Consider the following 16,237-nt stretch of genomic DNA (forward strand, 5'->3'; position numbering starts at 1 on the left):
ACCATTTCCGAGGTCAATATAAAACAGAATATAGAATGGAATATAAAATATAGAACAGAGTGTGCAATAGAACAGAATAGATTATAGAATAGAATATAGAATGTATTACAGAGTATAAAATAGAATATAGAACAGAATATGGATAGATAGCAGAGTGTTGAATAGAAAGGAAGGTTCTAGTTTTGCACAAAATTAAAAGTTTTTGCTGCAGTTGCAAACGCATCAAATTCTGGGAATTCTAAAGCACAGAAAAGCCCACGGACAGGATGAGAGGCGTTTGGAGTTGAATAAATAGCCTTTTAGCCACAATCCACTCTGTTGTGTCCCCACCCCCACCCCCCCTGCTGTCGGAGTTTAAAAAAGAAAAGGATTATAGGGGGGAAAAAAAGGGAAAATGCGCTCGTGGCTAAACTCGACCCACCCTAATGGGGCAACCTGGGTAAAAACTCTTTTCCCACGTGGGTGCAAATTTAATTCTTTTTTGGTATAAATTCCCCAAGAAAACAATTTATTTTTTGGAAAAAAAAAGCACATTGTTTTCCTGAAGTTTTGTTAGAACAACCACCGTCATCACAAAAAGGTTGCAACATCAATCGTGACTTGCTTAAGGACCAACCAGAAATTCTGGCTGTAAAGTCGAAGACTTCCTGCACCAAGAATTATTATTTATTGAAAAGGTTAAGAAACCAGCACATCTTTTCTCTGTTCAGACAGTGCCACCTGGTGGCAAGCGAAGGAGCTACACAAACAACCTTCAGAAATAAACCTCTCCCTCTTCTCCATCTATCCATCCATCTCCTCTCGTCTCTTTCTCTCTCTCTCTCTCTTCTCTGTTCGCCGTTTTGCTTACCGATACTTCATGCCGGTCGTCTGCGCCGTGCACTCATCCAGAGACAGGCCGTGCATCCGGAGGAACTCCTCCCTGATCCGGGTCTGGGCTGCCACCCGGACTTCCCTAAGTTTTTGCAGCTCAACGGTGTCGTTTTGGTGCAACTGGTGGAGGCCCCACTCAGAGTGGGACCGGCTGGCCACGCTCCGCAGGCTCCCGCTGTACGTCATCGACAGCATGATGCTGCCCGATTGGGGGATCTGCACGGGATCCGCGAAGGAGAAGGGGTTTGCCTTAGGATCGCACGCATGCCACATCGCAATCCCGCCTGCCGCACACGCGCGTCTCGGTTGGTGACGAAGATTGCAAGCGTCGGTTTACGAGAGCTGGTGGAGCCACGGTTCCAAGTTACAACGGGCATGGAAAAAAAGTGGCTTAGGGCCATTTTTCCACACTTAGCAACCGTTACGGAATCCCGGTGGTCAAAATTCATAAGCTTGGCAACTGTCTCATATTTATGACAGTCGCAGCGACTAAGTTAACGATTTAAGTGATTCATTTAACAACGGGGGCAAGGAAGGTTGTAAAAATGAGGCAAAACTGGCGGAACAGCTGTCTTGCTTGGCAACGGAAATGTTGGCCTCGATTGTGGTTGCAAGTCGAGGATTTCCTGCAAGGCTCATCATCCTCTAAGATCTCCCCACCCCCCACCCCCCCCCAAAAAAAATTAGCATGGGTGGACTTCAACTCCCAGAATTTTGTGCGACTCTATCTGGTTTTTTTTCTTAAAGGATGGGGAAACTTGCAACCTTTTTCACCAAGGGGGGAAGGGGGCCGTTTGGATGGAAAGGGTCCCGAATTCCAAATTATCTCACCAACTGGCTGATTTTAATCAAACCACCCAAAAAGGGGAAAAACGCTTTTAAAAGTTTGCACCTGAATTCCGCTTTGTCAAAATCCATCAGGCGCTGTCCTAAGTGCATTCAATCTGTCCCTCACAAGAAAGAATTGCAAAAAAAGGAGGAAGGATAGAAAAGTGGAACCAAATTAGCTAAAAAGCAGAAAAAGGGGTGAAAAACAAGAAAAAATAATAATCAAATATCGTTTTGAACAGCCTGCAAGGATCTCTTTGCAATTCTTGAACGCGGAATTAAAAAAACAGAGATCCCTCCATTTGATTTAGAATATGGCCTGATGGCAGAAGTAAAAATGTACGCAACTTACACAACGTGGTGTGACACAGTCAGTCCCCTACTTATAACATTTTGCTTAGTGACTGTTCGAAGTTACGATGGTGCTGAAAAAAAGCGACTTATGACCATTTTTTCACTCTTAACGACCGCTGCAATGTCTTTGTGATTATGCGATCAAAATTCAGAGGCCAGGCCACTGACTCGTATTTATGACGGTTGCGTGTCCTGGGTCATGCAATCCCCTTTTGCGACCAGATTCACTTCACAATTGATTTAACAATTGCAGCAATTCACTTAACAATGGTGGCAAGACAGTCATAAAAGGGGGAGGGAAACTCACTTAACAACCATCTCAGTTAAACGATGGAAATTTGGGGGCTCCATTGTGGTCATAAATCCAGGACTCCCTGTACACATAAGAAGGAGATCTGTGATCAATTTGGTTAAGAGATTTTAAAAAATAAAATAATTCATGGAGTTTTATATAAATATATAGTATATAGTATATAGTGTACACACACACACACACACACACACACACACACACACACACACGATTGCAAACTGCATTTTCAAATACATTAGTTTGCAAGAGAAAAGAAACGTTCCTTATATTAATAGCTAGGCCATTTATCCAATTAAGGGCTTTTAGAGATCACTCCAAATGGCCTTAAAAGGAGGATCTGATTTCCATGTCCAGATTTGGGAATTCAAAAATTTGAATGTTATTTTTTTCAAAGTTTCTTAAACTTTCAGGCGGCTAAGGAAGATCTCTCTATGAATTGCATTTTAATCCTATACCTTAAGTACTTATCACTTAATTACTTAAATTTGACCAGATAAAACCAGGATGAATATTGATTTTTAACACACACCTTTCCAGTTTTTAATGCAGCCTGCAACTGGGTGGGGGGGTCTATTAATAAGAGATGCAATGTCTGTTTACATTTGGGGGCCGAAATATTTCGTCTACCGAACAAGCGAGGGTAAAATATCTTTCTGGGAAGGGTAAATATTAGTCAAGTGTGTTCAAACATCTATTTTTCTCCGCTCCTTACAAAATAAAGCAACCCTTTCATTCAAATTTTGGCTGCTGAAAACAGTGGCAGAACATGGATAGGTTAGGAGTAAAATAGCTGTTTTAGCTGAAGATGTTTATTTTTGTTTTTAAATGAAAACAACCTCAAGGAAATTGAAGATTCAGGGAGCAGGGCATTTAAGATCTATGGACTACATAGTCCATACACTTTCTGTTCATTCGCTGGACTGACTGCAGCTGCCAAGGGGTGGCACCATGAGATTAGATGCCGCCTTTCCCGTGGCAGGTTGCAAACATGCTTTAATTCTATTTATTAGTGGAATGCATTGCAATGGATTAATTCCTAATATTAAGAATTCAGTCAACAAAAGATTAATTTTCAATTCCATGTACGAACATGAAGGTTAATTTTTGTGCGTTTTGTAAAAAATAATAAAAAAACTTGAAGTTGGGTTGGACACAGAGAATCTGGTTTGAAGTTAAACCTTGGTTGAGAGAATCTGGCTTAGTATCTTGTTTTGCGGAATAGCGCAGAAGCTGTGGCAGCTAAAATTCTTACCCTGCCCCGTTCCGAAAATTAAGGAAACCCGAAGGATTATTTGCAAAAGGCAAAGGACTGAAATTTAAAAATTTGGAGAGGAATTTTCAGCTAAACGGACTGGTAGAATATCCAGTTCTCGTTCCTGAGCCTGTATGAGGTCTTTCCTTTGAGAAAATAGATTAGACTAAATAATAATGAATTTATAATAATGTTAATTACCTTAACGGATAGATCTTAGGTCCTTGGTTAGGAGCTGAACTGTTTTAAGTTTTTTTCCAGTCCCAGACTGTGAATCAAATTGAAGATTTAATAATAATAATAATAATAATAATAATGAGGAGGAGGAGGAGGAGGAGGAGGAGGAGGAGGAGAATGAGAAGGGGGAAGCAGGAAGAAGCAGCTCTTGTCCAGCCATGGTTTAAGTCAAAAAATTGAGATTTTAAAATCCACTTTTTCCGGTGTTTGATCGCAGTTCCTAAAATTGCTCAACCTACATCTCTCAGTAGTTTTCAAGGTGTGGCTGTGGGCCTTTCCATTCAAGCCAAATCATAAAAGATAAGCAGCAACTGAAATGTGAAGATAAACAAATATTGGGCTGTTCTTTTTTTAAAAAAGGGAGAAATAAATAAAAATATCAAGACACACACAACTTTGCACACAGATCCACTGCTCTCCCGCAAAATCTGCAAAATCCCGCTGGATGCAATGAAGAGTTGACCCTATTTCAGGAGAGGAGGGGGTCCGGGAAACACCCCCATCCATCCTCCTCCTCCCCCACCCCCCCCCAAAATTAAGCAGAGAGAAACTCAATCCTGATGGATTAAAAAAAACACACCGGTGATGTGTTTGATGCGGAGGACTTGCCCTTCCTACAGCCGCCCCACCAAATTTGAGATCGTGAAGTTTCTTTTAGGGTGGAAAGGAATAGGAAAAAAAGTTATAGCTAAATAAACCTAGTTTATTAAAGAGGCGAAGGCAGCCTTGTTCATAAACCAGTTAAGATTTGCAACTGTGGCTGCTAAAATCACATTTCCATACAGGTTGGAGGCACCGTTTAAAACTCCCAGGTGTTTCCTTCCTTCCTTTCCTTCCTTCCTTCCTTCCTAAAAAGCGCCCAAAATTTCTCCCCCAAAGCCAGAAAAGCCAACAATTAAACTTTTTAAAGCTACTCTCCAAGTCCAGCCACTAAAAAAATATCTACCAATGAAGGGTGTTTTTTTTTAGGGGGGGGGGATTGGTGACTCCCCTAAATCTGAACCTGCTTTGGCGCCTTTCTTATCCGGAGATCCGCAACTCACCTGGTGTCTGGCGAGCCTGCTCATTAAAAGATAACCTCTCGATTATTTAGATATATATTTTTTTCTCACGGACGGGTGGAAAAACGGCGCACAGGCGTGGTCTTGCATGCAAAGCTGGGGGGAGGAAAATCCACTCTGGGTTGTCAGAAACAGACTCGAATTCTCCCCCCACCCCCGAGAGCCTCGGAGAGAATTTAGCAGGAAATCCATTAAGTCGGTTATGATGATCCGAGCTAAATTATTCAACGGCGCATCTCTCGCTCTAAAAAGCTTCTGGCAGGAGAATCTGATTTATGGGAGGTGCAGAATCGATCAATGGATCACTCGCTCGCTTGCTCTTTATTAGCGGCGACTCATCGCCTGAGGCCGGACGGAGGTGGCTCTCCATCCCCGCGGCTGGCCACGGTGGAGACAAGAGAGGATGATGGATGAGACGAGCGGGGAAAGTCCGGAACAGACAGGAGCCCGCGATTCGAAACGTCAAATGAATCCTGTTCAGGACGCAGGGGGGACGCCTCCCCGAGATTCCCACGGCTGGCAGAGGGTGGAGGATTCCACAGATCTGTTGGGTTCCCAACCACCTTGGCTCAAATTCACCGGTTCGGGTTGTAATTTGGAGGCGAAGCTGGAAAATCCTGGGCAGATGCTGCTTTCATGAGCTGCAAGATGCAGCTGCTTTCATAAGACGCGGAAGGCGGTTGTTTTCATGAGATGGGGACAAAGATTTTGATTTGTATTTCCAGGATCTTGGAAGCTCTGCAGACAGGAGCTCGCCATTCAAACGTCAATCCCATGAAGGGTGAAAACGGATGGTGGGTGAGATGTGTCTCCCTCCAACAAGCCAACACCCAACTCACAGTTTACCTCCTCCATGTCCTTCCTTCCAACAAGCCAAGATCCAATCTCACCCTCCACCTCCTCCACGTCCCTCTCTCCAACAAGCCAAGATCGCCAAGCAAGATCACCAAAGATGTCAGCTATCCAAACCCCCACATTCCGAAGACCACTAAACCAACTCTCTGCCCTGAAGCCCATCTGGGTAAGCTGAGATGTATCCAGGTCAGATCTTTGCCTCTACCCATTTTACCTCCCTGCCCACACAGAAATGACCAAGCTGCCCGGCCCTTTGGCCACCACGAAGGCTGAAAAGACGAGAGGTAATTCTGCTTTTCCTGCCTTCTTCTCTTAATGCATTTTCTCCCCCCGATTCACACATGCTGGACCGTTTCCCGGCTTCGCTCTGGGGAGCAAAGGGAATTATCCCGGCTTTTGCCAACCCATCAGCGCCGATGGAGGCCAGGGAAGGTGCCCAGAAGCTCTGCAAGTTGGCACCACTTCCGCTGATGTATCTCCTGGCGCCTTCCAAAAGAAGTTTTGCCGAGAGGATTTAAAAAAAAAAAAGGGGGGACAAAAATTACCTGTAAAACTGGAGCTGTCTTTTCGGACTTCCATAACGAGCACTTCGGAAAGCAAAAGGGGAAAGAAAGAAAGGAAGGAAGAAGAAAGATTCCACAAATCACAGATGTTGAAAAGGAGAAAAAAAAAAAAGCAAAGGAAGGCGCAAATACATTGGACAATCCGCGTACGGTCTCTCCAGACACTCTGGCCTCCCAATGCAGGACTCTATGGTCGTTCGCATGGTCTTGAATCAAGAGGGTTGAGTCAATGTATCATCTTCCCTAGACTCTCTGGCCTCTCAATGCAAGACTCTATGGTTGTTTCCAGGGTCTTGTATCAAGAGGGTTGAGCCAACATACCATCTTTCCTAGACTCTCTGGCCTTCCAATCGAAGACTCTATAGTCATTTGCATGGTCTTGGATCAAGAGGGTTGAGTCAACGTATCATCTTCCCTAGACTCTCTGGCCTCTCAGTGCAAGACTCTATGGTCATTCCCATGGTCTTGGATCAAGAGGGTTGGATCAACAGCACCCCCAAGTGGAGCAGGTGAAAACTGCAACAGGAAAGAAAGCGGGATATTTCTGGCAGTGACATCCTGACGGTCCGGGAAGCTGGGTTCATTTAACAATCACATTACTAATTTAACAATGGCAGTCGTTCACTAATAGTGGCAAGACACATTATAAAATGCACTGTAAATCTCTTCTTAACAACTGTCTCGCTTACCAACAGGCATTTTGGGCTCCCGCAAAAAAAACCCGGAGTGCAACTTGCTTACTAACCATCTTTGTTAGCAGTGGGAATTTGTGTCCCGATTGCGGTCGTACGTCAAGGACTCCCCATGTTTCTGATTTTGCGCCCCCGTGGGTCCCTTGGCTACATCCTTCTGGTCTCTGAAGGTCCAGCAGGGGTCAAACACGGGATGATACGCCCAGAAGGGACTGGAGTTGCAACTGACACGCACGGCCAGCCGATGCTCACTCACCTGTAAATCATACCTGGGGATCCAGTGTGTCGGTTTGAGAATCTGGCCGGGGAGTCCGTGGTGGATTCGGGGTACATGGAGGCAAGCTCCTCCAGGATCCAGGCGAATCTTTTTTAGCACCCACTGCAGAAAGGAAAGAAAGAAAAAGAAGGAAGAAAGAGAGGGAGGGAGGGAGGAAGAGAAGGGAGAGAGGGTGGAAAGAAAAAGGCACATTAGATGGAGAGAATGGACATATAGATTTATCTATGGATAAATGACAGACAGACAGACAGGCAGACAAACATCAGTAGATAGGTAGGTAGGTAGGTAGATCAATATCGGTAGATAGGGAGATGACAGAGGTAGATGATAAATATATACAGAGACAGAAATAGACTCACAGCTGTAACAAGAAAGACAACACTGGGCAAACCTCACTTAATTGTCTCACTTTGCAACAGAAACGTTGGCCTGAATGATGGTCGTAAGTCGAGACTCCCTGGATTTTACAGAAAGATCTCCTGTCCTGCCAACTTTGCAGACAGAAGCTTCTGAGTGGCTGTAAAATAAGATTTGAGCCGGCCAGGGTGGGGGACGAGGGCCAGAAAAAGGCCCCCTCTGGTCACGGGGGGGGGGAGGGGGAAGGACTTGGGCTAGGAGACGATCCTGCTCCCTCCCCCCAAAAAAATGGGCGGGAGGCTTCAAGGTGACATTAACAGGAGCAAAAAGGTCCTTGGCTCACAACCTTGGCAGGAAGAGAAGAGAGAAAAAAGGGAAAAGCGGAGAGGATTTTGGCAGCTGCCATCTGATCTTCTGCTGGATGAGCCCCGACTTGGCTTGCCGGAGAAAAAATCAGCTCCCAGTGACTCATTCTCCCCTTAAAAACACCGAGTCTGGTGTGGGAAGAGGGGGGCTCCCTCCCTCCCTCCCTCTTCCTTTTTCCTTCCCTCCTTCCTCCCCCCTCCCTCCCTTTCAGTTTTCCTCCCTTCTCTCCTTTAGCCTCCCTCCCTCCTTCCCCTCCCCAGGGACCAACCTTAGAACAAGGGAGAAAACTTGCTGTTGGTTTTTTCCACACAATAGAAAATAAAAGCCTGAAGGAATGATGGAAAGGAGACCACCTGGTAAGGTCACCCCCTCCACCCACCCCACCACTGCAGACTCAGGCCTTGCAAAGCCGCCCAACCTGCCCCCAGACGCTGAGGCCAGCCACTCACCCACCCAAGCACCACACACACTTGCGAACACACAAATGTTGCGGCTCCCGACACCAGGCGGCTTCTCAAAATTCTCTTTTTGTCACCCGAGAGTTGGGTGAGCTTCCCTTTCGCAAGGCAGGTGTTGCAAGAGCCAACGGCCAGTTGTGTTTTCGCTCTTTTTTTTAAAAAAAAATCATGGAACAGGAGAAAAGCTAAGAAAGTTAAAGTGAAAGAGGGGAAAAAAAAGAATTTGAAAAAGAGGAGAGCGGGTTCGGATTAGACCCATCTACGTGTGTGGTCAGAGAGAGAAACATTTTAGAAGTACTGTACTTTTTATGCTCTCTCTCTCTCTCTCTTTCTTTCTTGTCCTTTCTCTTTCTTTCTTTCTTTTTTTCTTTCTTTTCTTTTCTTTCTTTCATTTGTTCATTTGACCTTCCTTCCTGTTTTCTCTCCTTTCCTTCTTTCCTCCATTCACCCTCCCTCCCTTTTCTCCTTCCTTCCTTCCTTCCTTCCTTCCTTCCTTCCTTCCTTCCTTTTCTTCCTTCCTTCCCTCTTTTTCTTTCTTTCCATAACACAATAACACCTCTTCCTCCTTTCCTTTCTCTTCCCAAATGGGGATCACGTGACCTGGGAGGCTATAACCATCATACATGCCAGTTGCCAAGCGCCTGAATTTTGATCATGAACTGTGTACTTTGACGGTCGTAAGTGTGAGCAAATGTCCACATCGCTGAGCACCCAAAAGTACGATCCCTGGCTAACAGGGTAGCAGGATGGACATCAGAACTTCATTTGTTTCAGGGTCCAACATAACTTCGAACGCCCACTAAGCTGGTGGTTATAAGCCGAGGACTACCTACCTACGTACAGCGTCTCCTGCTAGAGCGGGGGGCTGGACTAGAAGACCTCCAAGGCCTCCTCCCAGCCCGTTCTTCCCTTATTCCTGACAAGGCGCCCCTCCTGCCCTGGAGAGGTGAGCCCTGCTTAACGTTTGTGAACAGAATCTTCAACGGGGCAACCAAGCTTTGCCTTCTGCCGCTCAAGAGCTACGTTTCCCAGGCGCCGCCTTACACCCGGGCCTCTTCGAAAGCCGCCGCTTCCATTTCATCAGTCTAAGGGCCTCAGCGGGAGAAACCCGGCCCAGCGGAGGTCAGCCGGACAGAGTGACGACGGACGTCACGGAAAAACACGACCCAGTGAACTCCGGAGAGCGGGTTCACCACCTGGTGGCAACCTGACCCTCCTCAAAAGAAGGGTTGCTTGCTTAGCAACCGCAGCAATCCACTTAATAACCGTGGCAAGAAAGGTCGTAAAACGGAGCATCGTTCACCAAAGAACTTCCTTGCTTAGGGACGGAAATCTGTGGCCTCCATTGCAGTCGTAAGTGGAGGACCACTTAATTTTTCCTTCTTGTTTTCCCCCTACCCCCACCCCAGGGGAAAAAAAAAACAACAACCATTCCCAACTACATTATTTGCCATTCAGCTTTTGGGTCGCAGCTGCAGCAGAATCAGGGCTGCAAAAACTAAAATTCAATGTGATCAGCAAAGCTATTTATATGTTTTTAACACCTTTGCAGAGAAAAAAGAAGAAAAGGAAAGAGAAGAAAAATCAGGCTGAAAAAAACCAAAACCCCCTAGAAATGCAGATTGGGGAAGGAGGAGGAGGAGGAAAAGGCAGGTGTGACCCCATTAGGGAATAAAAAAAATAAAAAAATCCAATATCCAGGTGAGCCCAGAGACTTTCTCTAGCGGGGCTTAAAAAAAAATAAAAAATAGAAATTGTGGTTTAATTTTATTTAGGTGGGGATGGCAAGGCTGTTATTATGCGTATGAAGAGACGGGTAATCCTCGAGTTACGGCCCCAATGGTTCTGCCGCAAAAAAAGACCATTAAGTGAGGTTTGCCCCACTTTACGACCTGTCTTGCCACGGTTGTTAAGTGGATCACCGCAGGAGTCAGACGGTTGGGGATCGCATGACCCCGGGGAGGCGCCAGCCATCATAAATACGAACCCGTGGCCGAGCATCTGAATTTTGGATCACGGGACCATCCAAAGGAGACTTCCGACAGTCGTTAAGTGTGAACAACATTCCCGAGTCACTTAAGTGCCACTGTAACTTTGAACCGTCGCTAAATGAACGTTTGTAAGTCGAGGACTAACGCTGAGGTGCCATAGTGGTGACATATGGGTGGTAGAGAAATTTAATAAATGGAATGAATAAAACGGAGGGGAAAGGGGACCACAAGGAAAGCCCGACCACTAGAATTTCAAATTTGAGTCCTAAGTCTCTATTTTGGGGACAGGTGTAACGGAGGGTTACCTGTACAGGTGGGCCTTTCTCTGATCATCTTCTGGAGACCACCATTACTCACTTTAGACAGCCAGGCGAAGCAATGCAGGAGGTCCTTGACTTACGATTCATTTCGTGACTGTCCGAAGTTACAATGGCACCGAAAAAAGGGAGATGTGGACCGTTTTTCACACCTACGACCGTTGCAGCCTCTCTACAATCCCGCAATCAAAATTCGGACGCTTGGCATCCGACTCCCAGTTTTGACGTTTGCAGCGTTCCTTTTGCAACCAGCCAAGTCCATAGGGAGGCCAGATTCACTTAATGACCGTTCGATTAACTGAACCAACTGCTCCGATTCACTTACCCACCGTGGAGAGGACGGTCGCAAAACGGGGCAAAACTCATTTATAACAACACTCGGCAACGTAAATATGAAACGCCACTGTGGTCGTAAGTCAAGGAACGCTGGTATTGAGGCAAGTGTTAAAACGGTGCTGAATTTCTCCTTTGGAAAAAAGCTCCAATATTCTATTTACTTTTGAATTATTCCATTTTGATATAGAGGAACGGCGGGAGCTGGCTTTCAATTGTCTGCAGAGCGATCCTTTAGAGAAATTTATTAATTGCAGCCATTATCGCTCTGCTGGGAATTCGTGCCAACACACACATATACATACATTCATACATACATACATACACACACACACACACACACACACACACACACACAATTTGCATTTTTTTAAAAAAATCCTTGTTATACAAATTACAACCGGCACACCGCTTTATAAAGGCTTTTCCTCCAAGGAGGGGGTGGAGATTGCAAACTCTCTGTGGCAGGGACCCAAAATTACTGATTTTACACAAAGGGGGGCAGTTAAAAAGGATTATTGGGGGGGGGCGGGAATTGTGGGTGGGACGAGTAAAATTTGGTGAAGGTTCGGATGCAGCAAAAAAGAAAAAAAAAGCTTGGACCTGACCCAAGAATGACTTGCAGTGGCATCCAGAGATGAGATCAGACCTAGATGGTGGGGTGGGGGACCAACCCCCCCCACTGCATTTCTCTCATCCAAAATCTGCCCCCCCAAATAAAAGGGGTGTCTCTGCCCCAGTTGGAGTTAGGAGGGTATCAGTCTAAGTGCTATGGTTAGCAAAACATCCCATTTTCCCCACTGGGGGAGAAGGAGAAGACAAGGGGGACTTGGCTCGCTTGCACAAGCGTGTGCACACCCCCAAGTGTGCGATCGCACAGGAAGGAGCCCCTACCCCGCGTTTCTCACCAGCGCAAATCCTGCCTTCCTTCTTCCTTTTTGACACCGCTGTTGCCAAAGGACACAACCGCACAACCAGCCGATGGAGAAGGCAGGCACGCTCAACTTCCTCCAACCCCCCTGTTTTGCACCAATATCCGCCTCGGAAGTCCCCACCGAGCCCCCTCCCCTTCCTCCCCCTCCCTCCAGCCTGCAACCACCACAATCAGCCCCGCTTTGCAATAAAATTCAGCACTGGGGAACACTGACATATTGACACGTTTCCTGTCGCTGTCAGGCAGCTGTCAAATCTGCAGGGCGCCCCCTTCCCCCAGTTTGAAATATATCCCTCTTTGCATTGATGGGGAGGGTCTCCCCACCCACCCTCTTCCGCCAGCGGGCAGCTAAAGGGGGCTAGGCCTCCCCCTCCTGCATTTTGCACGCTTTCCCACAGATGGTGGGCCAGCCGAGACCTCCCCCAACACCCTCCCTAGCAAGGGGGGTGTTCCCCTCTGCAGTGTGCCCCCTTTTCCTGGTCTCGCAGTTCCTGCTTTTGCAAACCTGCAAAGGGGGTTTGGGGGGAGAAGAGAGGGCCAGCTGCTTCCTGAATACATGCATGCATCTTGCACCAAGCTGCTGCTGCTGCTGCTGCAGTGGTGGCAAGCAATGCGGGGGGAGGAAGGGGAGGACCCCAACCTCTAGAGCTTTTGCAAAGGGGATGGTGGAGGAGGGGGTGCTTTGCGCCCCCTCCTAGGGTTTTGCATCTTGCTGCAATGACCCTCTTGCAGCCCCCTCCTCACCTCTGCTCCCCCCACCCCCATATTCTGGAGTCCCAATGCAGCCCCAGACCTCTCCCAGAAGGAGGTGCGCCTCCCAAGGAAGGACCCCTCCCATGCACGTCCCCCCCCCTCCCCGGGCCCCCAGCGCTCACCTGCGGCGGCGGCGGCGGCGGCGGCACGAGCAGAGCGGCTGTCCGGGCTCACACCATGTTCGCCCTCGTGCGAGGAGAGCCCGCCCGCCGGCGCCTCGCATTGGCCCGCCAGCGCCGTCAATCGCCCGCATGCAAATAGCCCTGGGCCTCCATTGGCCGACCTTGGGAGCGCCTCCTAGTGACCGGCGGGCAGCGGGGCCAATCGCCGCCATCGCCTGCATCCCTGGCCCGGGGCTGGTACCCAGGTGCGTAGCATCCTTGCGGGCACCTCCATCCATGGCCCAAGAGTTCAATCCGCCACAAACCATGGTTTAGACCGTAGGGGGGCAGGCACAAGCCAAGATGGGGTTCTGTAAACCACGATCTTTCATAGGTTCCGTTTGCAAGTCGGCTTTGATCCATGTTAGAGAGCCGGCCAATGACTCGATCCGCCACAGACTATGATTTTAGATGGCCAGTTCACGCCAAAATGGTATCCTGGTGCTGTAGACCGTGATCTTTCAGGGCTTCTCTTTGCAAGCCAGCTTTGATCCTAATTTGCAAATCCGGCCAAGGACTCCATACTCTACAAACCATGGCTTAAAGGTATAAGCCATGATGGAGTCCTATAGCCCTGCAAGTCATTGTCTTTTGGTTGGCGAACCCAAAAGTCACCCCCAATTTTCAGAGCTGACCAATGACTCAAACTGCCACAAACCAGTGTCTAAATGCCAACTGTGAGGTACCAGACGCGATGGCGTCCTGGACATCTAGGGCCCTACAAGCCATGATCCTAGGCGGCTTTTGTTTGCAAGTCTGGCTTTACCCAAGTTTGCAAAACTGGCCAATAACTCAACGAACCAGAAACTGGTGCCTATACTCTAGCTGTCGGGCACAAGCCATGATGGCATCCTGTGGAATTCTGGTGACCCTACGCCATTTCTGACAGATGGGAGTCTCTTCCTGAAAGTCTCAAGTGAAGTAACATTGATAAACAGACACCGAGGTTAGTAGCCCTGGTTAGCCAAGTCGAATAGCGATTAAATTAGGGGCCGCCATTCCTGGGAGTGCGATTTCCATAGTTCTCAACTTACAACAATTCGTTTAGTGACTGTTTGAGGTTACAATGGCACTGAAGAGTGACTTATGGCCATTTTTCACACTTATGACCATTGTAGTATCCCCATGATCACGCGATCAAAATTCAGATGCTTGGCAAGTGGTTCATATTTATGACGGTTGCAGGGTCCGTGGGTCACGTGATCCCCTTTTACGACCTTCTGATGAGCCAAGTCAAGATTCCAGATTCAGATCCAGGTTCACTTTAACAACCACGTTGCTAATTTAACTGCAGTGTCTCACTTAACAAATGTGGCAACAAAAGTCGTAAAACGGGGGAAGACTCACTGAACAAATTTCTCACTTAGCAACCCAGATTTTGGGCTCAATTGTGGCCGTAAGTCGGGGACTACCCATATTTTTCAATCTCTTGTTGCTTTTAAGATGGGTGGATTCCTGGGAGTTGACGTCCCCCCCACCTTAAAATTGTTAGGTTGCAAAAAAAAAAATCTAGAATTCTGCTAAACTAAGATCCACGGCATAAAAGGACCATTGGCTGGGCTAACCCAACATTTTCAAGCCACAATTTAAGGTTTGCAAGCTCGCTATGGCCCTACCTTGCAGGGTTGTTGTGCTGTAGTAAAAATGAGCTATCATCTCGGGTTTCCTGAAGGAGGAGGCAGCACAAATTCATCTGGACACGCTCGAAAGCCAACATCCGCATTTACACGATCAGAAAGCAAACCCAACGCAAACACGTGTCTTCCCCTCCTTTCCCACACGCGGGTCTTTTATTCGTCGTCCTGGCAACCGCTTTGCTACAACAACGAGAGAGCGGGCCCGCCTGCTGGATCGAACCATTTACCATAATTGGGGGGGAGAGGAAGATATAAAGTTGTGTCGTGATGGAGGGAAGGAATAAAACATCAAAGGGAGGAGAGAGAAGACGCTCAGATATAGAGGAAAGTATAGAGAGCTTCAAAAGAGCCTGTTTTGCCAAGGAGGCTTTAACTGAGGAGTGAGTTTTCTTGACGCCTCCCCCTCGATGCAGTTGGTACGTTCTGAGTAAGATGGCGGCCTCAGGCCGAAAAAATAGGGGAGCGCGGGAGCGGCAGGTGAGGTGAGGGGCGGGACTGGAGAATCGGGGAGCTCTTTTTCGGCTCTCCCCATTGGGGGGGGAAAAGGAAGAGTGGCGGCCGCTGATTGGCTCCCTCCGGCTCCGGCTCCGCCCTCGAGGCTGCCGCGATCGGCTCCCTCCCCTTTGGGAGAGCACGCTGATTGGCCGGCGGGAGTTGGGGGCCCCGTTTGTCCCGTTGTTCCATTTGGCTCTAGAACCCCGTTTCCTGCCTCCCCTCCCCCCACTTCCTCCTAGGAAGCCCTCTCAGACCTGAGAGAAAAGGTGACAAGGGTGCTTCTGAACATTTACAGAGGGCTTTTCCTCCCCTCCCAGGACCCCAAAATTGGGGTTGCTGAGTTGGGGGGGGTGAAATTAGGTGGCTCATAAAAGCTCCCCAAAAATGATTTTCAAAAAGGATTCCAAGCACGTGAGGCTATGTTTGAGGGAGCCCTAGGTCCATGAGGGTGAAAAAAAGGGGAGCCCCTCGTTTCATTTGAGGGGGGGGGTCCCCGAGGAAGGTTGGCCAACTTTCCTGGGGAGGACCAGGGTGGGGGTTAACCAGGTTACAGTGTGGTTTAGCGCAAGGGCGATAAGGGAAAAGCGTTCCTTGGGGAGGGGTCCCCCACATCATGCTTGGTGGAAAAGGGGGACAGCTTTCTTTTAGGGGAAGGGTGCGTTCATTTTTCTCCTTAAGTGTTTATATATTGAACATATATTTTTTATTTATTTGTCAAACGATTATAAGGTAACAGGTATAAGTATAAACATAGTTATGAATACATGGAATGGATACATATAAGAAAAATAAAAAGAAACAATCGGACAGGGACGGTAGCAGGCACCTCCTTTTGCAAATATGTATTTGCACATTACATATATATGAGTATATGTTGAGTATATGTTGCACGTATACATACTTTGCATATATATATGCGCATAAACATGTAATAAGCATGATAGAAAACATGCGCTCTGCATGCGTGTGTCTGTTTTCTATTGTCTTTGCGTTTATTACACGTGTATATGTTTATATATTGCCTATGTTTTTATATTGCATGTATATGTATATGAATATTGCATAAATGTGCATGTTTAATGCATATAGTTACGCATATAATGCATATATACATTGTACATGATATATAT

The 16,237-nt window shown here is 47.3% G+C and overlaps 2 protein-coding genes across 27 annotated transcripts in view; one reads left to right on the plus strand and one right to left on the minus strand.

The window, feature by feature from the left end:
- Positions 1 to 14,810, minus strand: part of KCNAB2 (potassium voltage-gated channel subfamily A regulatory beta subunit 2) — a 30,456-nt gene extending 15,646 nt beyond the window's left edge. The window contains exons 1-3 of one of the 9 annotated variants that reach the window (XM_087914978.1): positions 14,592 to 14,810; positions 7,285 to 7,407; positions 6,319 to 6,360 (exon numbers count right to left, since the gene is read on the minus strand). In XM_087914978.1, the coding sequence (XP_087771104.1) occupies positions 6,319 to 6,360; positions 7,285 to 7,361 (119 nt within the window). In that variant the 5' untranslated portion in view covers positions 7,362 to 7,407; positions 14,592 to 14,810. Of the gene's footprint in view, positions 1 to 850; positions 1,228 to 6,318; positions 6,361 to 7,284; positions 7,408 to 12,035; positions 12,148 to 12,936; positions 13,010 to 14,591 lie in introns of those variants that run through there. The other 8 variants (XM_087914977.1, XM_087914979.1, XM_087914982.1 and 5 more) reach the window with 8 other exon arrangements.
- Positions 14,811 to 15,018: 208 nt separating this feature from the next.
- Positions 15,019 to 16,237, plus strand: part of NPHP4 (nephrocystin 4) — a 98,868-nt gene continuing 97,649 nt past the window's right edge. For 4 of the 18 annotated variants that reach the window (XM_087914959.1, XM_087914960.1, XM_087914961.1 and 1 more), the window contains exon 1: positions 15,027 to 15,089. The gene's annotated coding sequence lies outside the window, so the exon portion shown is untranslated. Of the gene's footprint in view, positions 15,095 to 16,237 lie in introns of all 18 variants that reach the window. The other 14 variants (XM_087914957.1, XM_087914965.1, XM_087914958.1 and 11 more) reach the window with 11 other exon arrangements.

This window comes from Pseudonaja textilis, chromosome 18, assembly GCF_049901715.1.
Source record: "Pseudonaja textilis isolate UNSWEBS1 chromosome 18, rPseTex1.2, whole genome shotgun sequence".
Classification (NCBI taxonomy): Eukaryota; Metazoa; Chordata; class Lepidosauria; order Squamata; family Elapidae; genus Pseudonaja; species Pseudonaja textilis.